The 27,876-nt window shown below is 50.0% G+C and overlaps 1 protein-coding gene across 2 annotated transcripts; it reads left to right on the plus strand.

The window, feature by feature from the left end:
• On the plus strand, positions 1 to 26,193 carry IP6K2 (inositol hexakisphosphate kinase 2). Of its 2 annotated transcripts, none has more exons than XM_004581441.3 (6): positions 1 to 159; positions 18,795 to 19,113; positions 20,968 to 21,190; positions 21,994 to 22,169; positions 24,908 to 25,083; positions 25,425 to 26,193. In XM_004581441.3, the coding sequence occupies exons 2-6, from the start codon at positions 18,912 to 18,914 to the stop codon at positions 25,923 to 25,925; spliced, it is 1,278 nt and encodes a 425-aa protein (XP_004581498.1). In that variant the 5' UTR covers positions 1 to 159; positions 18,795 to 18,911; the 3' UTR covers positions 25,926 to 26,193. The 2 variants fall into 2 exon arrangements, with proteins under 2 accessions (XP_004581498.1, XP_058534475.1); XM_058678492.1 differs by lacking the exon at positions 1 to 159 and adding an exon at positions 15,088 to 15,516.
• Positions 26,194 to 27,876: the final 1,683 nt, after the last annotated feature.

Raw genomic sequence — 27,876 nt, forward strand, 5'->3', positions numbered from 1 at the left:
TTCAGACCCGCCAGTCCGCTTGTGCGGCCCCCGGCGCGAGCCAATAGCGAGGGGCGTCGGGAGCGAGGCGCAGGGGGCGGGGCGGGGCGCGGCAGCAGCCATTTTGATGGGAGAGAAACAATAGGACGGAAACGCCGCGGGACCGGGCTGAGGCCGCAGGTAACGCCTGCCTCGTCGCGCTTTCCTGGCCCTCTGCAGTTCCAGGAGCTCCGGGGGAGGGTTTTTCCGGGTTGCTGCGGGGCGGGGTCTGTAGTCCTCGCAGGTTGTCGCCGTCCCCTTTGGGGTGGGGGTCTCCCGGGGTCCTTGTGGGGGCGGGCTTCCTTGCCCGCTGCTTCTGTGTGGAGCTGGGAACTCTCCTTGAATCTGAAGGAGCTTCGTGTCTTCATGGAGGAGGACGACCTCCGTCGGGTTTGGGAGGTGGGCCGCGTCTCTACATGCAAGGGGTCTCCCGTCTTTTGGAGAGAGGAGCAAGGTCTCCCCCGTTGACAGTGTTTCCCAGGGTCGTGGTGAGGTCCTTGTGCCCGGTGTCACCGAGGGGTCTGCCCTGGTCGTTGACTGCCACCCTGTCCCCGGTTATTGGTGGAGGAGGGCTGTCTCTGCCTGACTGTTGGGGTTGAGGGGTCAGAGCCTCAGGGATTGTTACCTAGGGCCAGCCAGGGTGCAGCCATTTTGGGTGTTGATTCATGCCAGTCAGACCCGTCGGCAGGTGTTTAATGGGCAGGCTTCACATCTAACATTATTACCAAATCAGTTTCTTAAAGTAGCCCAGAGAAGGCCTGCTTCTTGGTGACATTTCCACCTTGAATGGAGTTTTCACATTTGTTTTTCTTTTTCATGCTAATGGCTTGTTTCATTTTAGGGTTTTGCTGGGTCTGGGGTATCAAGAAAGCTACACTAAAAATGGAGAACATGTAGATGAGGGTACCATCTACTGCTCTTAATAGCCGCGGAGTTGGAACTAGTGGCTGCTTGGTTTTCCACATTGTGGTACATTCTATGAATATACATAGAATAAAAAAAAAATCTGTGAGAATAGTTTAAGAAAAAGTATAGCAACTTTTGAGGCTTGGTGACAAAAATGCTGCAAATACCGTTTGTTATTTAGTGTGTGTGTGTATATATATATATATATATATATATATATATATATATATATACAAAAGATAGAACCACAGTAATTTTGTTGATTGGATTTAAAATGCTGTGTTTGCATTTTTAGCAGGATAACATTTTAAGTGAACCTAAGATGCTTATTTACCTGAGTTATTGCTGCAGGGTTTGTGTAATTGCATATTGTAAGTTGGTATTAAATATTTAAAGAGAAGTTTGAACGTGTTGTTTAAAGGTCACCACTGTCAGAATTAGAAATTACAACATGAATGTTACGGAATTTGACTGTACTAGGTGACTAAATAACATACTGGTTTTTATGGGGGGTTGGGGAAGAGAAAAAAATATCAGTTGAAGAAGTAACTGTCCTTCCTGTAGGTTTACCTGCTTTGTGACATTCAGGGACATTGTAAAAAAAAAACATAAGGATGAGAATTCACGCTAGAGCTGATGTCATTGTAGAGGCCAGTGTGGCGGATGTGAAAGGCTTGATGCTGGGTTGAGTGACAGAGTAGTACAGTGCTGTGTGTGTGGGCAGTGAGCCACACCAGGCAGCATCAGCCCTGACGACCAGTGCAGCAGCTTTCTGTGAGCTCCAGAGATGTCACACCCGTATCTAGGCAACAAGGATGAGCCAGAGCCTCCCTGAGGCCAGCTCACTGAGGTGAAAATTTTCCATTGTTTGGCTTATCTGGAGGATGCATTTTGTTGGGGGTGTGTGGAGGGATATTTTCCCAAGTGAAGTTATTTTGTGTTGTGGGATCATCTTCCTGAGAAATAAATTGAACACAGTTTTGTATGAAAGGGAGTAAGCTGATAATTGCTTTTGTGTGGTTGTATTTTAAATTATGCTTTTGCTTATTACCTGCCACATAATAAAAGGAGTAGGTATTCATCATGTTTTATGATGTCCAACTTCTGGCCAGGATAATTCTGTTTATCCCCTCTCACTGTCCTCACTTTTTTAAAAAAAGATTAATTTATTTTTATTGGCAAGGCAGTTATACAGAGAAGAGGAGAGACAGAGAGGAAGATACTCCATCCAATGGTTCACTCCCCAAGTGACCGCAGCGGCTGGAGCTGAGCTGATCTGAAGCAAGGAGCCAGGAGCTTCTTCTGGGTCTCCCACATGGGTGCAGGATCCCAAATCTTTGGGCCTTCTTCAACTGCTTTCCCAGGCCACAAGCAGGGAGCTGGATGGGAAGTGGAGCTGCCAGGATTAGAACTGGTGCCCATATGGGATCCCGGGGCTTTCAAGGCGAGGACTTTAGCCTCAAAGCCACCACCCCAGACTCCGAAATTACTCTTGTAAAACAAAACTCTGGAAAACAAAACATTATTTTGCAAAACAGCTGGGACTGGAATGGCACATACCCATATGGGATGCCTCATTACAGATGGTAGACTTGCTCACTAGGCCATGACACTGGCTCCATTCTGGCATGTTGTAAAGGACACTACTGGGCCTGGCAGCGTGGCCTAGTGGCTAAAGTCCTCACCTTGAACGCCCCTGCCACATAAATTAATACTTTTCATTTATTTGGAAGAGTACTAGAGAGACTGAAGATCTTTTATCCTGGTCTTCCAACCAGGCTAGGCCAGGCTGAAGTTGGAAGCCAAAAAAATCATCCTGATCTCCCAGCTGGTTAACGACCTTGCTGCAAGTTGGGCCAGAGTAAAGCAGCCTGACTACAAGCCAGTGCTCGTATGGGATGCTAGTATCCCAGGTGCCCACCACCCTCTGTGCGATGGCCCCGCTAAAACTGCTCTTTGAAGAGAGGCTGAAGGGCGGGGTAGTGAATGTACAGTTGATACCTAGGCTGGATCTTATAAGGCTGGTATGGGTGTTACAAGGCTGGCTGTCTCATTCTACTTTAACCCCATCATCAGAGGAGCCCACTGAGGCCAGTGTTGTACAGATCCAGTTGTCACCTGCAATACCACATCCTGTACGAGCACTGGTTCCAGTCTTGTTTGCTGCACTTCTGATCCGGCTCCTGCCGGAGTCCAGCTCCAGCTGAGTTCGGAACTGGAGAAGGGTGCATGGATGAGGCGTAAAGAGGAAAGAAATGGACCACTGCAATTTTGTGATCATAATGGACAATGCGGGAAAGCTGTCCGCTTTATTTATACAGAAGCAGTCAAACTCTGGCTCCGACTTTTTACGTCATGGTCAAGTGGGTGTTTCTAAGGATAATTCTGCCATTTGCTTTACCTAAAAACAATAGAAGTTCCTACTACAATTCTTACTCTACAACTTAATCTTGTCTCACAGAGAAAATGAGAACCTAAAGATCAAGGAAGGAATGAAACCCTAAATATAGGTCCCTTGATTAGCATAAAGTCAATGGGGACAGCCAAGACAGTACGAATAATAGAAGGCCCTTTTGCAAGACATTATTATTGGGCCCGGCAGCGTGGCCTAGCGGCTAAAGTCCTCACCTTGAATGCCCCGGGATCCCATATGGGCACCAGTTCTAATCCTGGCAGCTCCACTTCCCATCCAGCTCCCTGCTTGTGGCCTGGGAAAGCAGTTGAGAACAGCCCAAAACTTTGGAACCCTGCACCCGCATGGGAGACCTGGAAGAGGTTCCAGGTTCCTGGCTTCGGATCGGCGCAGCACCGGCCTTTGCGGCTCACTTGGGGAGTGAATCATCAGACAGAAGATCTTCCTCTCTGTCTCTCCTCCTCTCTGTATACCTGACTTTGTAATAAAAATAAATAAATCTTAAAAAAAAAAAAGACATTATTTTTTTTTTTTTGTTTTTTTTTGTTTGTTTTTTTTTTTTTTTTTAATTTTTTTTCTTTTTATTGTATTGTTGTTGACAATCTTTACATAGTTAATTACAGTTATAGGAAAAAGAAGGAAAAAAAAGGTTTAGGGGGATAGGAAAGTGGGTAATGCTATTATGTCCATATTGTTTCCATCACGTATCTGAGGTAAAGGGGAATATTGAGGGAGAAGCCCCACCCGGTTTCCCGCCCACCCTAAGTCCCGGATGTGGGGCATGCTCTGAGATATGTGCTCGAGTGTGTTAATAGTTCTGCAGTTATGAATCGCTGCCAGTTTCGCTCGATGAGGTCGTCCACCAATTGATATGGTCCATCATAAAGTCTCCGTTTGCCCCATAATTTGCTGCCAACATATAGCTGAGATGAATGATTGTCCTGTTCTGTCTTCTGTCTTGTCTTGGTTAGAGTTCTGAGTCCAGCAGTTCGATTGGGGAGATCTCCAAAGATACTTTGAGGTATTCCCAGACTAGTTTCTTGCATGTTCTAGCAAGCACAGGGCCCGGCACAGTCCATCACCCCGATCAGCTGGTGGTTGCAATTGCTGGGTTGGTTCTGTTTTCAGTCCCGAGTTGCACTGGAACCAATGGGTGTTGCAGTCCAGTCTGGTTCGGCCCTTACATCAACCAGTGGGAGCTGCAGCCTAGTAGGGGCGACCCACAATAACCCCCTCCAAGCCCGCCCCCTACCCTGGTTTGCCAGTATGTGTAGCAGAAGACCAGTCTGTCCCCCATCCCATTTGGCTCTGGTACTTGTCAATGGGTATTAAAGCTTAGTTCTATCTAACCAACTCAACCATCCAGCCCTCACAGATGTTGTTGAGTGCCTCTCTATCTAGCCATCCCAGCCCCCGTCCTAGTTTTCATGCCCTCCCACGGGAATAGTGACCCAAGAAGGGGGAACCCACTTTTCCCTCCCAGGTCTCTCTGTCCCGGTTTATGTACTCTTTAGGTGGTCCTGAGATTTGACTCGACAGAATTAGTCCCCAGTGCCAGCTTCTGCCAGCTGATGCTGCGGCCCTGATCTAGTCCACATGCAGCGCACAGGTGTTATAGCCTTGCTTGGTCGGGTCTGTCTCTATCCCAGCCAAAACTCTCCAGTGGGAGTAGCTGACTGGTGAGGGGACCAGCCCCTTAATCCCCCCGCCAGCTCTGCCCCTTCCTTCCTGGATCTCACGTGTGCTGGATGGGTGCTGCATTCACATCCAGTACAGGCAGCCACGCCCTGGCATTCCATAATGTGTACTGGTTGTGTCGCAACCAAACCCGGCCCATCCCACACTCTGTTCTGGCGATCGGATTTGCCAGTGGTTGACATGAACTGATTCAGCCTGGTCTGCTCCTGACCCATGCCGAATGTATGCCAGTGGGAAACTTTCCATGGCCTATTCTGGGCTGTTTCCTATCATGCTTCTTGCGCTTACCTGCAGGGACTGTGTCCTGCCAGAGGAGTTGCCCAGGCTCCTCCATCAGAACCCCTCCCAATGCCAGATTTTGCGCTACCAGGGGGTTCTTGAGCCAACCCTACTCAGTTCACCTCCTGTCCTAGCAGGAACAGTGGTTTTTCCTGGCTGGCTTTCACCCCATTCTGGTTCTTGATGTTGGATGTTTCAGCCCGGCCATGGCTCGTCCATACCCACGTACAGCTCACACATCGCTCAGAAGAGGAGTGAGACCCAGCCTAGTCAGTCCCACATCTACCCTGGTTCTCCATAACACCAGATGGTGTTGGGATCTGAACCGGCCTGGTGCATCCAATCCCAGCCCACACTAGTGCCTAGGGTGACTACAACTGTTTCCTAGATAGAACGCAGCCCCCATTCCAGCACATACACTCCTTGGTGGGAGCCTCATCCCAGTTGTGGTGTCCCCTTACCTCCCAGATTGGGCCTGTTCCTAGCCGTAAATCACACACCTGCCCGTGGTTGTTCTGAGGAGCATTAGCTGCAAGCCTCAAGTTCATTTGGGATTCCCTCATTGCCAGCATTCTGTTTCCTTCATTTTGATTGAAGGGATCCCCAAAGAGACTTTGAGGTGTTCAGAGATCAGGTTACTAGCAAGCACAGTGCTTCATGCCCCAAGCACTATGGGTTCAGGAGGGAGCCTCCCAGGCAGCAGGTCAATGAACCAAAAGTCAAAAACTCTGGCCGGGCGGCCAGCAGGCAGAGCCTGGCGCCAAATGGTGCGCTGGCCGCCCTAGAGCAGCTCCCCACGTGTACGTGGTAGCTACTGTGTGTTCCCAGGCTTGAGGCGAGGCCATCCCAAGGCCCCCGGCAGGCAGCAAGGTAGCTGCCTGCCGGAAGTTCAAGTCCTTGGGCCCCAGTCCCACCCTTCCTGGCTCCTCCCCCCAGCTCAAGCCACATGGCGAGCAGTAGGGGAGGCCCAGACCCGCTACACAGACCCCCGGGACTCACCCAGAAAAGGGGTAGCCATCGAGGTTCCGGCAAATCTGGGAGCAGCTCCCCACGTGTACGTGGTAGCTACTGTGTGTTCCCAGGCTTGAGGCGAGGCCATCCCAAGGCCCCCGGCAGGCAGCAAGGTAGCTGCCTGCCGGAAGTTCAAGTCCTTGGGCCCCAGTCCCACCCTTCCTGGCTCCTCCCCCCAGCTCAAGCCACATGGCGAGCAGTAGGGGAGGCCCAGACCCGCTACACAGACCCCCGGGACTCACCCAGAAAAGGGGTAGCCATCGAGGTTCCGGCAAATCTGGGAGCAGCTCCCCACGTGTACGTGGTAGCTACTGTGTGTTCCCAGGCTTGAGGCGAGGCCATCCCAAGGCCCCCGGCAGGCAGCAAGGTAGCTGCCTGCCGGAAGTTCAAGTCCTTGGGCCCCAGTCCCACCCTTCCTGGCTCCTCCCCCCAGCTCAAGCCACATGGCGAGCAGTAGGGGAGGCCCAGACCCGCTACACAGACCCCCGGGACTCACCCAGAAAAGGGGTAGCCATCGAGGTTCCGGCAAATCTGGGAGCAGCTCCCCACGTGTACGTGGTAGCTACTGTGTGTTCCCAGGCTTGAGGCGAGGCCATCCCAAGGCCCCCGGCAGGCAGCAAGGTAGCTGCCTGCCGGAAGTTCAAGTCCTTGGGCCCCAGTCCCACCCTTCCTGGCTCCTCCCCCCAGCTCAAGCCACATGGCGAGCAGTAGGGGAGGCCCAGACCCGCTACACAGACCCCCGGGACTCACCCAGAAAAGGGGTAGCCATCGAGGTTCCGGCAAATCTGGGAGCAGCTCCCCACGTGTACGTGGTAGCTACTGTGTGTTCCCAGGCTTGAGGCGAGGCCATCCCAAGGCCCCCGGCAGGCAGCAAGGTAGCTGCCTGCCGGAAGTTCAAGTCCTTGGGCCCCAGTCCCACCCTAAAAAAAGACATTATTATTGACATTAACCTCCAAGCTCACATTGAGTAAAAAGCCAACTCCACAGCAGCAAACAATGCCTGAATGGATTAGAATTCTTCTGCAGGGTGGTCCAGTGTCCATGCAAAGGAAGGTGGAGCTGCATTCATGTGGTTGTAGAGACATCTGCCTGGCCCTGCCATATAGTGGGAAGTTCCTTGCGGCCCTGCCTGCAATGGAACAATACTCTTCACACCTTCCTGTCCCCCACATCCACTGCACGGACCCCAACAGGCTCCCTGCTGGTGAGCCTGGGAGAACAGTGGGTATTTACCCAAGTGTCTGGCCACCTTTCTCTGACATGGGAGACCCCAATGGACTTCCATGCCCCTGGCTTCAGCCTGGCCAAGCCCTGACATTGCAGCCATTTGAGGAATAAACCACTGGATAGAAGTGGTCTGTCTCCCTCTTCTGTAACTTTGCCTTTTAAATAAACTAAATCTTGAAAACGAAGAAGCCACTGGTCACCTCTTGTGTTGAGCCATGCCTGCATTGGGCCAATAGGATAGTTTGTTCTACAGATATAAAGCTACATCAGGGATGTGTTTTCGGTACCACCTCCTCCCCTTCTAGTCTCTGATTGAGATCCCATTTCTGTGCACATTGGATATGCTTGCGGTTGATCTTGGGATGAAGCAGCTCCTGCGAGCTTGTCGGCTTTCACCTTGCTGCCTCTTTGTTGAGATGTGCTTTACCTGTGGTGTGTGCTGGCTGGACGTGCTGATTGCCTCCTTTCTCATGCTGACTCTGCACTGTGGAGGCTGGAGTCCCAGCATCTGACATGAGGGTTGAGCAGAGTCGCACTGTCTGCCTGAGGACTTTCCTGGGATTGCCCGATGGATGAAGAGGAGGGATGCGTGTAGTTAAAGAATGTGTAGTTCATGAACTTCAGCAACATGATGGGGAGAAAATTCACCAGTAACTAATTCAGACAAGAGAGATTTTTTTGTTTGCTGATTCATTCCCCAGATAGCCACAACGACCAGGGGTGCTAGGTTAGGCCAGTGCCAGGAGCCAGAGCTTCATCAGCCGCTCATGTGGGTAGCAGGGACCCACATCTTGAGGCATCTTAGTCCATTAGCAGAGGGTCTGGATCAGGTCTTTCTTTTTTAAGATTTATTTATTTTTATTGGAAAGGCAGATATACAGAGAGGAGGAGAGACAGAGAGGAAGATCTTCTATCTGATGGTCCACTCCCCAAGTGACCATAATGGCTGGAGCTGAGCCAATCTGAAGCCAGGAGCCAGGAGCTCTTCCGGGTCTTCCACACAGAGGTAGGGTCCCAAGGCTTTGGACCATCCCCGAATGATTTCCCAGGCCACAAGCAGGGAGCTGGATGGAAAGCAGGGCCACCAGGATTAGAACTAGTGCCCATATGGGATCCCGGCGTGTGCAAGGTGAGGACTTTAACTACTATGCTGTTGCACTGGGCCCTGGATCAAGTCTTATTTTGTGCCTGTGTTTAGGAGGCCATGAAAGAACTGGGATCCCAGGATGCGGGACCCTAGAGTCCTTTGGGGGTGTCAGTGGGTAGTTGACAGACTCGGGGTACTTGTTTCAACGGGCTTGGGACAGGTGGGCCTGGGAAGGAAGGAGGTTACCTTCCACCTAGGAATAATTTGCATCGTGCTCAAAGACAGTCTTTTACGTTGAGAAGTTCTTACCTTTGCTGTAATGAATTAAAAAAGGGACTAGATGTCAAAAGTGAAGTGCCTTGTCCTCCTTTCTTGGTTCTTGCATGTAATCTGAATTAATTCAAGATACTGACCACCCCCCTGGCAGATTCTCAAGAGGTCATTGTGATCCCTGCTTGGGAGCTGTGAGTAAGGTTGTGCTTCGTTGCCTCACACAATGTTTCAGATGCCTTGTATGTCTTTCTGGGAAGGCAGTCTCGCACTCATGAAGGATACTCTGCAAGTGGTACTGTCACCAATGCTACTGCATATATTATTATTTTTTTAAGATTTATTTACTTTTTTATGGGAAAGTCAGACATACAGAGGAGGAGAGGCGGAGAGGAAGACCCTCTGTTGACTCACTCCCCAAGTGGCCACAACAGCTGGAGTTGTGCTGATCTGAAACCAGGAGCTTCCTCTGGGTCTCCCACATGGGTGCAGGGTCCCAAGGCTTTGGACCATCCTTGACTGCTTTCCCAGGCCACAAGCAGAGAGCTGGATGGGAAGTGGAGCTGCCAAGATTAGAACCTGCATCCATATGTCATCCTGACGTGTTCAAGGCGAGGACTTTAGCCACTAGGTTACAGTGGCTATAATATAATAAAAATAAATAAAAATAAATAAATCTTAAATTTAAAAAAGATAGTTTAGAATCAATATTTTAGATTTACTTGAGGTATTAGTAATACGTTTTTAGCCAGAAGAGGCTTTGTAAATTGCTAAGATCTATATCAATGTAGCAGCTTACTTGGATAAACATATTTCTTGGCAGGCAGAACCCTCCTTCACCCTGTCCGGTTGATATTGGGGCTTTCCAGAAGCCTGCTCTGTTGGGGCCCTGAGCTGGGCCGAGGCCCCAGGGTGGCTGGTGTGCCCACGCAGGCCTGCTCCTTTTCTGACGGGGCGCCAGGATAGCTAGCCAGTGTGCCCACACAGGCGTGCTCAGGGTCTGGAAGGCAAGCACTGATGCAGGACTGCAGTGTGTGTCCCTTAGGGAAAAACTTGTGCATGTGTCTGGGACAGGATTTTCTGTTGCTAGTGTCCCTTGACTCTATCAGGGGAAGGATCTACATCATAGGACTTTTGTGAAAGCATTCTGTTATAACTGTGGCTTCTTTTTTTATTTGTTAGGATAACATACAGTCTAGGGTGGGACAGTGAGCATCTGGTATTGGAGATGGAGCTGGGTTGTTGCAGGCCTTGGAGCCTTTTCTCTAGTCCTGCTGCTTTGGTAGGTTAGTTGCCTGCTGGGGTGCAGAGGGCCCCTCCCCGCCAGCCGGCCTTCAGCTGCTTCAAGGTTAGGAGTAGGGTGCCAGCCTTCTTAGTACTGTTCTTCTTCCTCTTCCTCTTAAGATTTATTCATTTGAAAGTCAGAATTACAGAGAGAGGCCTAGTGCTCTTCACCTACATGGAGGCCTGAGTAGAGTTCTAGGCTTCTGGCTTCTGCCTGGCCAGGTTCTGGCCATTGTGGCCAGCTGGGGAGTGAACCAGCAGGTGGAAGGTCTCTCTGCCCCTCTTTCTCTCTCTAATTCTGACTTTAAAAGTAAAGGTATTCAGTTCTTTTTTTTTTTAACTTTTTTTTTTACATTATTATTATTATCATCTTATGATACAATTCTGTAGGCTCCTGGCATTTCCCTTATCCCCTCCACAATTCCCTCCCCCCCACCTAGTTCCTTTATATCATTACTAAGATAGGTATTCAGTTTTTGAAATGCGTTTTGTGTAGTGTGCAGTGGTGTCTCTTTATGCTAATTGTTCTGCTTGTATGATTGATTGGCTTGCATTTGAGTGATCATTACAAAGGGTGCCGTGCCTTTCGAGGTTTCTGAACATCCATTTATGACACAGTAGTGGTTTGAGAGCACTACTCTATTAGTGCTCTTTTAGATTCTTGGAGTTTAAGCAATAATTAAACAACAGCCCAAATCTGACTTCGTAAAATTGTTTTCTTTTTTTTTTTTTTAAGATTTATTTCATTTTTATTGGAAAGTCAGATAGATATACAGAGAGGAGGAGAGACAGAGAGAAAGATCTTCCGTCCGATAATTCACTCCCCAAGTGAGCGCAACGGCCGATGCTATGCCGATCCGAAACCAGGATCCAGGAATTTCTTCCAGGTCTCCCACACAGGTGCAGGGTCCCAAAGCTTTGGGCCTTCTTCAACTGCTTTCCCAGGCCACAAGCAGGGAGCTGGATGGGAAGTGGAGCTGCCGGGATTAGAACCAGCTGCCACATGGGATCCCGGCACATTCAAGACAAGGACTTTAGCTGCTAGGCCACGCTGCCGGGCTTCGTAAAATTGTTTTCAAGTAGATGTTGGGTGGGAGAAAACAGACAATAAACAAGACCTGTAAGAGCCGTAGACCAGGTTAGACAATGACAGCCACTGAGAGGAAATGAGAGGGTACTCAGGGAGAGTGGCTGGCCAAATGTGGCACTTAATTATTTGTTTATTATTATTCAAGAGATATCAAGACAAAGTTTTGATCTAATCATTTGTTCTATTTTTTTTTTTAAAGATTTATTGGAAAGTCATGTTTAGAGAGGAGGAGAGACAGAAAAATCTTCCATCAGTTGGTTCACTCCCCAAGTGGCTACAGCAGTTGGTACTGAGCCAACCTGAAGCCAGGAGCCAGGAGCCTCTTCTGCATCTCCCACATGGGTGCAGAGTCGCAAGGCCCTAGGCCGTCCTCGACTGCTTTCCCAGGTCACAAGCCAGGGAGCTGGAAGGGAAGTAGAATAGCCAGGATATGAACCGGCATCCATATGGGATCCCACTAGGCTACCAGGCTAGACTCTAATGGTTTGCTTTTTAAATGCCCACAACCAGCCAGGATTTCCTGGGCCAGCTGAGAGGAGAGAACCAGACACTCAATCTGGACCTGCCCCGTGGGAGGCAGGGAACCAGCTGCTTGAGCCAGCTGCATTGGCAGGAAGCTGGAATATGGAGCTAAAGTCAAGAATGAGTCAGACACCCTGATAGGGGCCTTGGGTGGCTTGCCTGGATTTCTAGGCCAGGTGCCCAGCTCATCTGAAGACCTTGTATGAAGCTGGTGAAGGCTGGGAGAGTGGGCCAGGGTGGGGTCTCTGAGGAGTATGTACCCAGCAAGAGGAACAGCAGCTGCACAGGCTTTGAGGCAGATGTTTGTGTCAGGTGTAGCAGAGAAACAACAGGGAAACCAGTGTCATTGAAATGGCTTATTTTTACTTTGAAAGAAAGACACAGAAAGTCAGATCTTCCTTCTACTGTTTGACTCCTGTATCAGCTGTGCCTGGATGAGGCTAAAGCTAGGAGCCAAGAACTCCTGGCTCTCTCATGGTGACCAGGACCCTTTAAACCCATGCTGTCTGCCTCCCAGGATGCATGTTAGCAGGAAGGAGGGTCAGAAGCAGAGGAACAGGGACTGAACTAGGTACCTTGATATGATATGAGGGATCCCAGGTAGCAGCTTACCTGCTTTGCCACCTCCTTGATTTTTATTTCCTCATGGATACTTTATGGAAAGGCTTTTTCGACATTTATGTTCTGCTCTAAGTATTAAGGTTACTTTTGCTTTAAAAATAATTGAAGAAACTCCAGTGCAGTGGCCTACTGGCTAAATCCTCACCTTGCAACCACTAGGGTCCTATGTAGGTGCTGGTTCATATCCCAGCTGCTCTGTTTCCCATCTATCTCCCTGCTTGTGGCCTGGGAAAGTAGTCGAGGACAGCCCAAAGCCTTGGGAACCCTACACCCATGTGGGAGACCTGGAAGAGGTCTGGCTCCTTGCTTTGGATTGGCTCAGCTCCAACCATTGCGTCCACTTGGGGAGTGAAGCAGTGGATGAGAGATCTTCCTCTGTTTCTCTCCTCTCTGTGTATCTGACTTTCCAATAAAAAAATAAATAAATCTTTTTAAAAAAATAAGTCTTTGGGCCCAGCGGTGTGGTCTAGCAGCTAAAGTCCTCGCCTTGAACCCCCCGGGATCCCATATGGGTGCTGGTTCTAATCCTGGCAGCTCTACTTCCCATCCAGCTCCCTGCTTGTGGCCTGGGAAAGCAGTCAACGGTGGCCCAAAGTTTTGGGACCCTGCACCTGTGTGGGCGATTCCCAGCTTCGGATCAGCGCAGCAGATCTTCCTCTCTGTCTCTCCTCTGTATATCTGACTTTGTAATAAAAATAAATAAATCTAAAAAAAATAAATGTTTAAAAATTTTTTGAAGGGACTGGCATTGCAGTGCGGTGGGTTAAGTGACCAGCTACAACATAGTATCCCATATGAGTGTTGGTTTAAGTTCCTGCTGCTTCACCTCCAATCCAGCTCCCTGCTAATGTGCCTGTTAAAGTAGTGGAAGATGACCCAAGCATTTGAGCCTCTATCAACCAGGTAAAGCGCCTGGCTTCAGCGTCACCCAGCCTTGGCTGTTACTTCCATGTGGGAAGTGAATCAGCAGATGGAAGATCTCTTAAAAACAGAATTCCAGAGACAGAAGGAGAGACATCTTTCATCCATTGGTTCACTCTTCAAATGGTTCCAACAGCTGGAGCCGGCAGCTTCCTCTGGGTCTCCCGTGTGGGTGCAGGGACGCGCATGTGAGTGCTGGAACTCACACGGCATTTGGGCCATCCTCTGCAGCCCTCCCAAGCCATTAGCTGAAAACAGAATTGGAAGTGGGTCACTGGGGTTTGAACTGCCACCCATAAAGGAAGCCAGTACCACAGATAGAGGCTTAAGCTTTATACCATGGCATGGCCCAATGAATAAATTTTTTAAAAAAGGATTAAAAAGGTAACTGCAACAGAGATTTGTTAGTGTGATAAAATTAGATTTTCAAAGTAAGGGAGTGGCTTTAGATATGTTAGTACCAGCAACTAATGTCGTGGATTGTTTACACGGGGAGCATGGCTGGCCACATCTCAGCTGTGAAAGGCTCACAGGTGTTTTCAGCATAGTTAGGGATAAACCTCTGTTTACAGTCGCAGTCTGGGTTGACTGGACATGGGTGATGGAAGTGCTTACGGTGAGGTAAGGATTCTAGTAATAATGGATGGGAAATGGAATTTCAGACAAAAATTTGCACGTAAAAGCTACAGAACAGTGTCGTGCTTTTAAAAGTACGGTCTTTTCTTGCTTTAAGGTAGTGGGCACTTAGAAGAATTTTGTAAACTCAAAACTGGATAGGCTGATTTTATATATGCAGTGAGGGGTACAATGATTTTCATCTATACTAAATGAAATTCAACTTACAGCTCTTTATGGATTTTTTTTAGTGATTGTTTTTTATTTTGTTGTGGAAAAAAATTTTTTCAAGATTTATTTATTAGAAAAAGAAGGAAAGGCATAGCTGTCCACGTCCCAGGTGGCTGTACCAGCGAGGGTTGGGCCAGGCCAGAGTCGCGAGCCAGGAGTTGCCAGGGAGGAAGCTTTCCCAGGCCAGTGGACAGGACGTGAACCAGCACCCATATGGGGTGCTGGTGTCATAGCGACTTTGCTTATTACACCACACTGGCCCGGTGCTGACTTCTGCCCCGCGGCCTAGTGCTTTTGTGGTTCACCTGCATTGTGGTATGCAGCAGTGTGCTCTTGCATGTTCTTGAGTGATATTCCATTTTTATTAAATATTTATTTATTTTTATTGGAAAGGCAGATATACAGAGAAGAGGAGAGACGGGGGAGAAAATCTTCTGTCCTCTGACTCACTCCTCAACCTGCCACAATGGCCAGATCTGAGCCGATCTGAAGCCAGGAGCCCAGAGCTTCTTCCAGGTCTCCCACGCAGGTGCAGGGTCCCAAGACTTTGGGCCATCCTCCACTGCTTTCCCAGGCCACAAGCAGGGATCTGGATGGGAAGTGGGACTGCCAGGTCACGAACTGGTGCCCATATGGGATCCTGGGCATGCAAGACGAGGACTTTAGTTACTAGGCTACTGCACTGGGCCCATGATACTCCATTTTATAGAATACCCCAGTTTCCCCTCTCACTGTGTGTGGCCTTGGGCATGGTGGTGCTTAGCGATAGTGAGGCAGCACACAATCCTTAGAGGTCTGTGATTTGCATTTCTGTCAGGTAAATACTTAGAAGCCAAATTATGTGCATACTTTTTGTGCATGTGTGCGTGTGAAATGTATGTTTAATTTGTAAGAAGCTGCCAAGCTGTTCTCCAGAGTGGCTGTTTCCTTTTATATTCCTGCCCCCAGTGTGTCAGACCTCAGTGATTGAGCCTGGCAGCACAACCGTGCATTGTGGGGGCAGTGGATCTGAGGGATGGTGGTGAAGCTGTTGTCCCCGTGGCAGTCCGTGTGGCCCCTGCCCTCCTGGGAGGGCCTCACCCTGGGCTTTCTCCTGAGGTTGAGGAAGCAGCCCCAGTGGATCTCATCTGCAGCCTTGTTAACTGAACTCGGAGCGAGCTAAGGACCCAGGCTCTCCTGTGAGTCATAGTCAGCATTATGGCATCATTTCCAGGAGAGTCTTAAGCCAATGGAATGGAACTGGGGGGAGGGGCCTGCCTGAGAAGACTGACTGTCAGAAGATGGATGATGTTCTGTGGGCCTTACCTGCTCGCCCCTTCATGGGTGAGTGTGAGGCACGTGGGCAGGTTGACTGTGATGTCATGACCCTCCTCTCCATGGTCCACGTGCTACAGGGGCCTTAGCAGCAACTGCTTATACTCCAGGGTTTCTGGGAGAAACTGGGCTTTGGACACCTTGGATGTTTAAAACCATTAAAACAGATTCCACTCTTCTGATTGCCTTTGGAAAGGGTGAGGGCAAGGATGAGGGGGAGAGTGTGTGCCAGGTGCAGCAGAGCAGGTGCTGTGGGTCATTTCTTTCTCCTGACCTGGCCAAGGTCCCAGGAAAGGGAGCTGATGTGCTCTGTAACCCTACTGTCCTTGGAAGTTGAGCCTCCATTTTCTTAGTGATAGGAGTTTCTGAAGGAGCTCAGACAGAAGCCCCACATCTGCATCTGCAGCGGTGAGGAATATGTGAAGCCATGCTCCTGTTCATGTTGAGAGCTCAGTATAATCGTTGAAGCGGAGGCAGGGTAGAACAGGGCTGGGTGCACAGAATGCACTGAGGCATCCTACTTCATCCTGTTTGATTAAAAGGAATCCTACTGAGCACATTAATGAGTGGTCACGACCCACTGAGCCACTTCTATTTCTGCCAGTAACCTGGAACCCAAAGGGAGCGAGTCAGGGACTTGGAGTCCCACAGAAGAGTTCAGTGGCAGAATTAGAACCAGAACCTGGCCCCACCTCAGTCCAGGCCAGTTAGCCTGTGTAATTCCACCTCCCATGTGGAAGTTTGCTCTGTCATCAGACTTGGCTCAGGCAGGTCTCAGCCTTGGTATTCCCACCTCTCTAAACAAAATAGTGATTCTCCAAGGAAAGTATCCTCTGGACTGCTGGAGTGGGGCACACAGGGAAGGTGGCAAGATGCACATCACTTGCTTCTGGAGACATGGAAGAAATGGAGGAGGTAGAAACCCTTGCAGAACACGGAGCCATTATTCTAGAGAGATACAATGAAGGACCTGTTTGTATTTTTTAAGTGTTATTTTCGGCATTTTTAAAATGTTATTATTTTTTAATATTTTTATTGGAAAGGCAGATACACACAGAGGAAGATCTTCGTCCATTGATTCATTCCCTAAGTGGCCACAACAGCCTTAGCTGAGCCAATCTGAAGCAAGGAGCCACGAGCTTCTTCCAGGTCTCCCACACGGGTGTAGGGTCCCAAGGCTTTGGGCCATCCTCAACTGCTTTCCCAGGCCACAGGCAGGGAGCTGGATGGGAAGTGGAGCAGCTAGGATAAGAACTGGCACCTATGTAAGATCCCAGGCATGTGTGAGGACTTTAGCCACTAGGCTGTTGTATTGAGCCCCAAGGACCTGGTTTTTCAGTCCCCAGTGACTGCAGCAGCCGTAGCTGAGCCAGTCCAAAGCTAGGAGCTTAGCTTCTTCCAGGTCTGCCCCTTGGGTGCCAAGGGCCCAAGGACTTAGACCATTCTGCTGCTCTCCCAGGACACAAGCAAGGAGCCCAATTGGAGGTGGAATTGCCAGGACACAAACTGGTACCCATATGGGATGCTGGCTCTGACAGAGGATTAGCTTGTTGAAAATTTTTTTTATGGAATGTAGGGTTGGATATGAGAAATAGCCCAGAGAAAGGTATTTTTGTATTTAATTGAATACATTGATTAAAAAAAAAAAAGAAAAAGAAATACATTGAATGGATTCTGAAGAGTGGAAAAGGTTTGCAGCATTAGCATTGCTGTGATGGTGCAAGCAATTTTATACCCTTCTGAAAACTTTGGATTGTGTTCTCAACTCTGGCCCATGAGGAGCATCTTGTACTTTGTTTACCAGGCCTTGGTGCTGGTGGGTTGACTATGAATCACTAGTTTTCCTTCGTTGTTACTCAGTACATGGTAAATTAGTGTGGGTGAACTAGTCGGTATGGAAGAGGAGAAAAGGCATCTGAGAGCGCCATCTCCTGGAGAGACTCTGGAATGGCTAGGACCTACTCATCCTTAAGGTTCCATTGTCTTACATTTTTGGACCCTTCCTATCCTGGGGACTTATGTGGTGATTTGAAGGAACCATGAAATCAAATCAGGACCTTTGTGTCACTGCTCTTTACATGAAGAAAAAATTATTCTTAAACCTGGAGTCCATTTGGGCACCCACAGGTTTTTCTCTAAAAGAAAGAAATGAATACTTAAGTCATTAGAGGCACTGACAGAAAATAGAGTTCTGTAAAGAGAGCACTTTCGTGGGCCACATGCCATGGCAGGCTGAAGCGTCAGGCCACAGGGCTGCTGCGTTGAGGCACTCGGCAGGCTGGGGAGTCCTGGCTTACCTTCCCTGGCCTCCCTAGGTCAGTTTCATTGCAACAGGGTACGACATGTCTACCTCATGACGACTCAGAAGTCCATGTGATCAGCCTGCCACACATTAGGTACTTTACCTGCATTTGTTGGAGAGCAAACCTTCCCGACCTATCCTCATTTCTACCACCAGATTGGGAGTCCTGGGGACTGGTCAGGTGTCCAGGGAGGTCCTCTGGAGACCAGAGGTGTTGCTCAGACACTGTGAGTGCTCCTAGAGCCTGCAGTGTGTGAGACCCAGTACACCACTGGCATTGCCTGCCCTGATGCAGCTCAGAGGGGGCGTGGAGGTGTGCTTACTAGCAGGTGGAAAGCCCAGGGCTTCAGTTGGGGGAATGACATGATTGCCCAGCAGCTCGTTTTTGGGTAAAAGGAGTACCCCAGCTTTTGATGGTCAGGATAGAACCGATAAAAATCATCGTCGTGACCTGGAACACTGCCTTTCAGATGAAGTTTGCTAGCTTTGATCAGTTGTTAGATACAAATGTTAATCGTTAAAGCTGGTCACAGGCTCCATGGCTAACAAGGTCAGTGAGAATTGTGTATAACCTTGGGCAGATGTGTGAGGATACCTTGGGCCAGCAGATGTTACCAGGTGATGAATTAGTAGGTTTTCCTTGTATTAGTGCATTTTATAAACATAGATTTGTTCACCTTCATCTTAGACTTGGCTGTCTTACTCAAAGATAGGGTTAACTAGAATATTTGGTTTCAAATGGTGGTTTCACCTTACTGGGGCTTATTGACTGCTTGGTAGGCAGTGGTTGTTGGTGGGGCACTGGGATCAGAATCCCAGCCCTGGGACATCCCCCACCCCCACCCAGGCTCGCAGTGTTTGTTTGGCCTCCCTTGAGTTCCCCCTGTTTGTCTTTCTACTAGAGCAGCTGGGCGGGCTGGAGGCTCTAAGGCGGGTCCCAGTCACTTTCCAAATCGCTTGTCATAATTGTGTTTGTTTCTGGCAGAGCGTCCTGGCTTGCACAAGCCAAGCAGCTGAGACCAAACAGGAGAACAGACGGAGGACGAGCTGGCCGCAGGACTCCCGCCACCTCTGCCTTCTCCCCGCCCCCCGGGCCCAGAGGATGAGCCCAGCCTTCAGGGCCATGGACACAGAGCCCCACCCTAAGGGCATCCTGCTGGAGCCCTTTGTCCACCAGGTTGGGGGACACTCCTGCGTGCTCCGCTTCAATGAGACCACTCTGTGCAAGCCCCTGATCCCAAGGGAGCATCAGTTCTACGAGACCCTTCCTGCCGAGATGCGGAAATTCACTCCCCAGTACAAAGGTGAGCCCCAGCTTCCCAAGGGGGTGGCCAGGCTGGGGGGCAGGAGGCGTCCTAGAAGCCATCCCGGCTTGTCCTCCCCCCTCCCTCCCTCCCACTTGCCAAGTTCTCCCTCCTCCTCTTGGCCCTCGGCCTGGCACCTCGCACCCTCAGGTTGCAAGCCCTGTTAAGATTGCTCAATTATGTTTTGTTTTGTGGATTTGTGTTGTGTTTCTTTTTGGTGGAAGTTTAGTTGTGTTTTATGTTCAGGTATCTCTAGATCACAGTAACCCATAGTCCCCCCCTCCTGAGGGGGGACGCTGGGGGAAGACTTGGGGAGGATTTTACACAGAATACTTGCTGCCTGCTTTCTGTGCTCCAGGAAACCAGAAGGCCGAGTGATTAGGTAGGCTGGGGGCAGGGCTGAGTCAGATGGAATGCAGCCATGGGAGGCGGCGCTGGGGAGATGAAGCCCATCGGATGGCCCCAGGATTTCTGTGTGAAGGCACCTCTTGGATTCATTATGGTTAAGACTCCTTTTTCAGAATGCACCTTTGGGGGAGACAGCCGCAGCCACTGGTTTGGTGGGGTGTGGGAGTGGGGTGTAAATCAACACTGATTCTATTAAAAAATGAATTGTGAAATGTGCATTGCCTGGTTATATGAAATACTGAAATGATTTATGTTCTTTAAAGACAAAATGTACTGGGCTGTTCTGTACTCTGAAATGCATGTGTGGTGTGGCGGAGGTGGGGAGTTGGGGGCCCTCACTTGGTCCTTCTCTGTTGTTTTTTCCAGGACAAAGCCAAACACTCTTTGTTAGCTGGCGGCCCCTGTCCCTTTTTACCCTTGGTCATGTCTCCCATAGCCACAGGGAAGCGTGGCTCCCTGAATTCCCCATCCTGGCTCCTCTGGTGCAGAGCTGGGGCCACTTCAGAAGTGTCATTTCTCTCTGAGCACACAGTCCCCTGCAGCAAGTGAGCGAGCGGGCGGGCAGCAAGGACTGAGCAGATTGAGTGAGCCTGGGGCAGGAAGGCCGGGGAGGCCAGGTGGTCAGCCAGGCGGCTGTAAGGCGCTCGTCGGCACCTGCTGAATCGCTCCCACCCGACAGCCCCTCCTCAGAGACTGTCTCATTACACGTAGCAGGTTCTAGAGACTCAAGGAGCAGAGCTGCTTCCAAGGCCATCACACGTGTGTGCTCCGTGCACAAGCCTGTCCGTCTTGTGTTCATTTTGTTCTCTTGTGACATGAGACTGCGAAGACCAATAAAAACATTTGCAAGGGGCAGAAGGCTTGAGGTGTCCCTCGTGTGGGGGTGCTGCGGGGAGTCCCTGCTAGGGTGTCTGTTGTGCTGTGTGGTTTGTTTACCCCTGTATTTTGCTTTGCTTCCCCGGTCTCCCCCCCACCCCTTGGATCCTTCTCACCACAAGGCAAAACTGCGTTCCTCCTGCATTCGGGCTGTGCTTTAAAGCAAGCCTCCATGCCACCGGAGCTCCACTTCAGGACATTACAAAGTCCCACGAGATAAAAAGAGCAATGTTTTGGCATCTTTCTTAGGATTAGAAGAGTTACATGAAAATTAATAATAAAACATTTTCAATGACGGAAAAATGTGTCTTGTAATTCTTTGGCTCTTGCCTTGTTGAGTGCCTCAGAGAGGCAGCCTCTCGGCCATGTCTGCTCCCTAATTGCTTGTCTTGTATGGTGTCATCTCTTCTAGCTGTTCTGATATTTGTTAGGTTTGCAGATGAGTTTGGGCCTCTGGCAACATAGAGACTAAGGAACAGGGTAAGAACAAACCAAATGTTAAAATCCTGTTTTCAGAATGCATCTTCCTGTAGGATTCAGACTCTTTGCCACTCCTCGTCCCCTCCGCAGGTGTAGTATCTGTGTGCTTTGAAGAGGATGAAGACAGGAATTTGTGTCTGATAGCATATCCAGTAAAAGGGGACCATGGAACTGTGGACCTTGTAGACAATTCAGATTGTGAGCCAAAAACTAAGCTGCTCAGGTGGACAAACAAAAAGCATCATGTCCTAGAATCCGAGAAGACTCCCAAGGACTGGGTACGCCAGCACCGGAAGGAGGAGAAGTCGAAGAGGTGAGTCAGAATGGGCAGGGAGCTGGGTGGGCTCTACGGGGGAAAAGGGTTGACGGTCCTGGGCACAGCCTGGTTCCTGGGAGATAAAGACTCGCCACACACTTGGCAAGTGCCTTGTCACTCAGTGGTGAGTTGGTTCCCACGTGGCACGCCCAGCTTCTTTGACTTAGGGTTTAGGTCATACTATGTTGTGTAAACAGAGTTGGCAGATTTAAACAGCTCTGTGGCTACTCCACCTGGCTTCTGTCCCTTCACCTCAGGTTACTTACTGAGGAGTGTCATGTTAAGTGTTCTGGAAACTCAAGGAGGCAGGGCCTCCAGGTCCCTCTGTTGGCAGGGCATATGTACCTAGAGTAATTATAATGTACATAGAGTATTTATAATGTAGCTAAATTGATCGACTGACCTCTATGAAATTACAGTTCAGATTTTGCTGGTCTCCAGTATTTTCAAGTTAAGGACACCTTGGGTGTCTCAGGAGCGAGAGCCCTGGAATGGGACAGGGAAGCTGCCTGTAGGGTCAGGGAACAGTGGCAGGTCATGTATCCTAGGTTCTCCTTGTAGAAAGCAGTGTCAGCCTGGCTCCTGTTATGTTTTAATCAACCTGTTGAGGTTTGATGCATGTAATAAAGTATACCTGTTTGAAGAGTTCAGTGAATTTAGGCAGGTACATAAACTATAACCACCACTATATCAAGATACCTAACTTCATTTTGTCACTCTAGAAAACTGCCTTTGTGCCTGTTTGGCCCTATTTTTTGGTAAAATGTTGTGATTCAGCGGATCCTTATCTCTCTTTGTAGTCATAAGTTGGAAGAAGAATTTGAGTGGCTGAAGAAATCTGAAGTCTTATACTACAGTGTAGAGAAAAAGGGGAATGTAAGTTCCCAGCTTAAACACTACAACCCTTGGAGCATGAAGTGTCACCAGCAGCAGTTACAGAGGATGAAGGAGAATGCGAAGCATCGGAACCAGTACAGTATCCTCTGCTCACAGGAGGGGGCAGGCAGGAAGGCCCCCGGAGTTCGGTGGGAGATGTTGGGTTTTTTAAGTTGTGGTTGAATTTAAATTTCTCTTCCAGAGGTGCCACCAACCCCTATGTGCTGGCTAAGAGTAAGTGACACATTCCTCAGGGCTGAGAGCCAGCCTAGTACAGCTGATTTGGCGTGCCAGCTAAGGGGTCTCTGGGGGTGAGGAGGGCCTCATTTACGGGATCAGCTAGAGAAGATGGCGGGGACCAACCTTTTGGTCTCTGTTGGTCAGATTGGCATGTGAGGCATACATTGGGTCCTGGCCTGCAACCCCACCCCTGTCACTTATCCACCAAGTTCTTCAGTGTGTTGTGTTTTCTTTCATCTTATGGGATAAAATTATATTCCTTTTTCATTTTAATTTGGGAAAACATGTTAAAAATAGAATAATACAATGAATTTCTAAGAAGGCGTCAGCCAGGTTCACCAGGAAACCCACTTGTATCCTGTGTATACGCGCAGCACGCCACACTGAACTCTTTTCTGTTTTAAAAAATTGGCTAGAGGAAGCCAATCAAGTTCCCATCTGCTGTTTGACTTGCTTGCAATGGCTGGGGCTGGGCGAGGACCAAACCCAAGAGCCAGAAGCTCAATCCATATCTCCGTGGGTCCCAGGGACTCCCCTGAGCCTTCCCTGCTGCTTCCCAGGGTAAACACTGGCCGGAGCTGGTCAGGAGCCAGAGCCAGGTGTCCTGTTCCAGCATGCCGGTGTGGAACACTGGCGTCTTCCCTGCCGGGCCACGTGTCCATCCAGCCTCCTCTTGCAGCAGATATGAGAGCCATCATTCCAGACACATGTACCTCAGCAGCTGTCACGAAATGATATATTCTAAAAACTTGAATCATTTGATCTGCTCAAAAAGTGGGCTGTGTGTGCACAGAGATTAAAGAACTTACTGGTATGCTTACATACATTTTTTGGTATGTATACTGTGCATCAATAAGTTTTTTTAAAAGTGGGCAATTATTTGTTACTCTCAAAAAGGTAGTTCTTGTCCATACTCTCCTATCTCATTACTGTGTTCTTGTTGTTGATTGGTTTGAATAGAGATCCGTGTGAGGTTCATATGTTGCATTTGATTGAAATATGTAAAAATTTTTGTCCAAAGAAGGTAGGTCTAGAGTGTGCCATGATCTAGATGTTGCTAGTTCATTCCCAGAGTGTCACCTACATGTCATTCTGTCCCTTCTGTTTTCATTAAATTGAAAATTGAATCTAGAGGCCTGATGGGATTCAGGCTCAGTTCTGAAAGGGATGGGCAAGAATCTTGCCAAGCTGCTGCTGTGCATGTCCGTCAGGGAGCGTGGTGTTTACTGGTCTTTCTCCTTTGGATCATAGTTACTGCCATTCTTTTTTTTATTATTTTCATTGCCAAGTCAGATATACAGAGAGGAGGAGAGACAGGAAGATCTTCCGTCCGATGATTCACTCCCCAAGTGGCCACAAAGGCCGGTGCTGCGCCAATCCAGAACCAGGAGCCAGTAACCTCCTTCAGGTCTCACACACGGGTGCAGGGTCCCAAGGCATTGGGCTGTCCTCGACTGCTTTCTCAGGCCACAAGCAGGGAGCTGGATGGGAAGTGGAGCTGCCGGAACACGAACTGGCACCCATGTGGGATCCTGGCACTTTCAAGATGAGGATTTTAGCTGCTAGGCCACCGCTTTGGGCCCATGCCATTCATTTTTCAATTAGATGTTTTTCTTTCTCTCTTTTTTTCTTTTAAGACTTATTTATTTTGGGCCCAGCACAGTAGCCTAGTAGCTAAAGTCCTCTTCTTGCAACTGCCAGGATCCCATATGGTAGCCAATTCTAATCCTGGCAGCCCCACTTCCCATCCAGCTCCCAGCTTGTGGTTGGGAAAGCAGTCGAGGACGGCCCAAGGCCTTGGGACCCTGCACCCCTGTGTGCTGACTAGGGGTAGGTGACACATTCCTCAGGGCTGGGAGCTGGCCTAGAAGTACAGCTGATTTGGTGTGCCAGCTAAGGGGTCTCTGGGGGTGAGGAGGGCCTCACTGAAGGGACCAGCTAAACATGGGTGAGACCTGGAAGATGCTCTTGGCTCCTGGCTTTGGTTTGGCTCAGTTCCGGCTGTCACGGCCACTTGGGGAATGAATCAGCAGAGGAACACCTTCCTCTCTGTCTCTCCTCCTCTCGATGTATCCAATAAAAACAAATCTTTGATTTTTTTTTCTTAAAGACGTAAAACCTAGGGGTCAGCAATGTTGGAACAGCAGGTTAAACCACAATTTGCAGTGCTGGAATCCCATTTTAGAGTGCAGGTTTGAGCCCCGCACATTACTCTCTATCCAGCTTCCTCCTAATGTGCCTAGAAAAGCAGCAGATGATGGCCCAAGCACTTGGGCCCCTGTCACCCATAGAGGAGACCACGATGGAATTCCAGGATCCTGGCTCCAGCCTGACTCAGATTTGGCTACTGTAACTATTTGGGGAATGAGCCAGCAGTTGGAATATCTCTCCGGCATGTCCTCATCTTGCCCTCTCCCTTCTCTTGTTGCTTTGCTTTTCAAATAAACAAACAGAAATTCTTTTAAGAATATAGCATGGCAGGTGGAAGGACCACCTGTGGGCTCCCCTGTTCCCCAAGGAGAGTGTTGGGGGGCAGAGAGGGAACACCAGTGTCCCAAGCAGTGGCTTCCTATTGGGAAACTATCCTTAACTACTCAGAATTTATCTTACTGGAGAACCTGACTTCGCGCTATGAGGTGCCTTGTGTCCTGGACCTCAAGATGGGAACGCGACAGCATGGCGATGATGCATCTGAGGAAAAGGCAGCCAACCAGATCCGCAAGTGCCAGCAGAGCACGTCCGCCATCATCGGCGTGCGCGTGTGTGGCATGCAGGTGAGGGGCCCTGGCAGCTGCCACATCCCCACCATGGTGTTGGCCTCTTGATTCACAAGACTCCAGATTTGGGCCAGGCTTACATGCCTGGGTGATCTCTGAGATCAGCATGGAAAGGAGTGGGGAGAATGCAGGAGGGCTAGGTCTTTTCCCCTGACTGTTGAGTTAGGGGGCTGGGACACAATGACCACACCTGGGGCTGGTGGGTATTGACCAAAGAGTGTAGCAGCTCACGAGCAGCTGTTCTACTTGACAAGAGATGTAATCCATCCTCTCATACCATCGCAGACCAGGCCTTAACATGGGCTTCATCCGCTGAACACTTGCTCTGTCTCCTGTAGGTATACCAGGCGGGCAGTGGGCAGCTCATGTTCATGAATAAGTACCACGGGCGGAAGCTGTCGGTGCAGGGCTTCAAGGAGGCGCTATTCCAGTTCTTCCATAATGGACGGCACCTGCGCCGTGAGCTCCTGGGCCCCGTGCTCAAGAAGCTGGCAGAGCTCAAGACAGTGCTAGAGCGGCAGGAGTCCTACCGCTTCTACTCGAGCTCCCTGCTCGTCATCTACGATGGCAAGGAGTGGCCTGAGGTGGCCCTGGACTCCGATGCTGAGGACTTGGAGGACCTGTCAGAGGAATCAGCTGACGAGTCTGCTGGTGCCTACGCCTACAAGCCCATTGGTGCCAGCTCTGTGGACGTGCGCATGATCGACTTTGCACACACCACCTGCAGGCTCTACGGCGAGGACAGCGTGGTGCACGAGGGCCAGGATGCTGGCTACATATTCGGGCTCCAGAGCCTGATAGACATTGTCACAGAGATAAGTGATGAGAGTGGGGAGTGAGCTTGCCCACTGCCCCGGTACCTGAGAGACTCATGGTCCCAGGCACAGCTGTGCTGCGTCAGGGAGGAGGCCAGGGTAGCCCGGCAGTGGCCCTGCAGCCTGGAGCTGACAGGCAGTGGCCCCCCAGCCCCAGCCCGAGCCAGCCCCTGGTGCGCTCCAAGTCTTTATTTATTTTAACTGTTTCTTCAACATTCCGTATTTGATGATGCAGATACCTCTTTCATCCTTGCGTGTACGTGTTCTAATACACATCTTCCTGTTTATGGTACACAGTGCTGCTTTCATTCTTTCCAGGGGCCAGCAGCCTCCCTCCGCCCCTCTGAAGCCTCACCACATGCTGGGACCTCCTCCCTGACCCAGCAGTATTCTGGCCACTCCTCCAGCCCCAGCCTACTCTAGACCCTGCACATTGTCAGAGTCTCTTAGCTTGGTCCTCACTCGGCACCTAGAAATGAAAAAACCCCGCCACACAACTCAGCCATCTGGTCCCTTCGTGGTCTGATGACGAACTGTCCAGCATTCCTATCCCTAAAACCAGTCCTGACCCAGGTCTTCCCATGGCCCTGTGTGGCTTGCACTGAAGTTGGGCCACAAATACTGCGAACCTTGGGTTCACTCTTGTGCTCTCCTGTGGTACCACGACAGCTAACTGGCTGCACACTGGTGGTAGCTGTCCTGGGGCCAATGCTGGGCCAAGGAGGCTCGAGGCTGTGACCCTTTGGCAGCCAGGGGTTTGGTCATAAAGGGGCCCAGGTTATAGAGGGGTCAGTACGAAAAGCTAGGTTGTCCTGGCCCCACACACACACCCCTGTTCCCAAGGCTAGCCAGCTCTGGGTCCCACTGCAGTTCTTACATCAGTCTCCTCATGCAGCCAGGGAGCTGCAGTGCTGTGCCAGGAGGGTCTTTTTTTTTTTTTTTTTTTAATAAAGATTGGTTTATTTTACTTGAAAAGCAGAGTGATTAAGATTTTCCAATTTCTGAATCACTCCTCCCAAATGGTTGCAACAGCCTCTTCCAGGCTAAAGCAAGGAGCTAGGAACTGCTGTCCCCCATGTGGGCGGCAGGTCCCAAGTGCTCAAGCCACCAACTATAGATTCCCCCAGCACATCAGTAGAGACTCAAGCAAGAACTCCGACGTGGGATGTGGGCATTGCAGGTTGCAGTGGGACTGCTGCACTGCGGAGGGAGAGGGCTCCAGCGCAGAGCACAGGAAGATGGGGTCTGAATGTCAGGTTCCAGCACCTGCACCCCACACCTGAACCTCCCAGGCACACCTCCCCAGGGCCCCTGGGCCTGTGTCCCACTGAAGAACACAGGCCAACTGCAGCAAAATGGTGTGGCTGGACCAGTCCCAAGCAGTCCTCTAGTCAGAGACTCTTACCTCCACGGTTTCCAAAGACCTGGAGGTCTAGTGGACTAGGTAGTGGACTAGGCAGGTCAAGCAAGCATCCTCTCCCCTGCCCTCCCATAGTGTCACTATGGGAGCAAGAGGATTCAATGTTGTCTTACGGGCAATAAAACAGCAAAAGGAAAGCAAGTCACAGAGTGGCCTTGTTACGGGACGGAGTCCCAGAGAGAACAGAACATGTACAAGGTAATGGCTGAGAGAGCAGGCTAGTGGAAGGGGTAGAGCAGTAGGGAAAGCCACGCTGGGAGGATTTCGGACAACAGTCCTATCAGCTCCCAGGTTTTAGAGCCCCGCCTCCCCACACCTGCTCCCCTACTGTCCACAAAGGCCACAGTACCAGAGCAAGAGAATTGGTGAGGAACGACCTCAAAATTGAGGTATGCAGAGCCGGCCCTGCCCCAGGTAAAGGTCTCCAACACTGAAAACGCCCTCTCCGGGTTGCCGTCCTTCCTATTAGCAGGAAGGTGACTGCACTTGCTAGCTAGGAGCCGAGGCGCTCCTTCACCAGTCAGACGGACTGCCACGCTCGGACTTGTCGACGGG

The sequence above is a fragment of the Ochotona princeps genome, chromosome 21 (genome assembly GCF_030435755.1).
Source record: "Ochotona princeps isolate mOchPri1 chromosome 21, mOchPri1.hap1, whole genome shotgun sequence".
Classification (NCBI taxonomy): Eukaryota; Metazoa; Chordata; class Mammalia; order Lagomorpha; family Ochotonidae; genus Ochotona; species Ochotona princeps.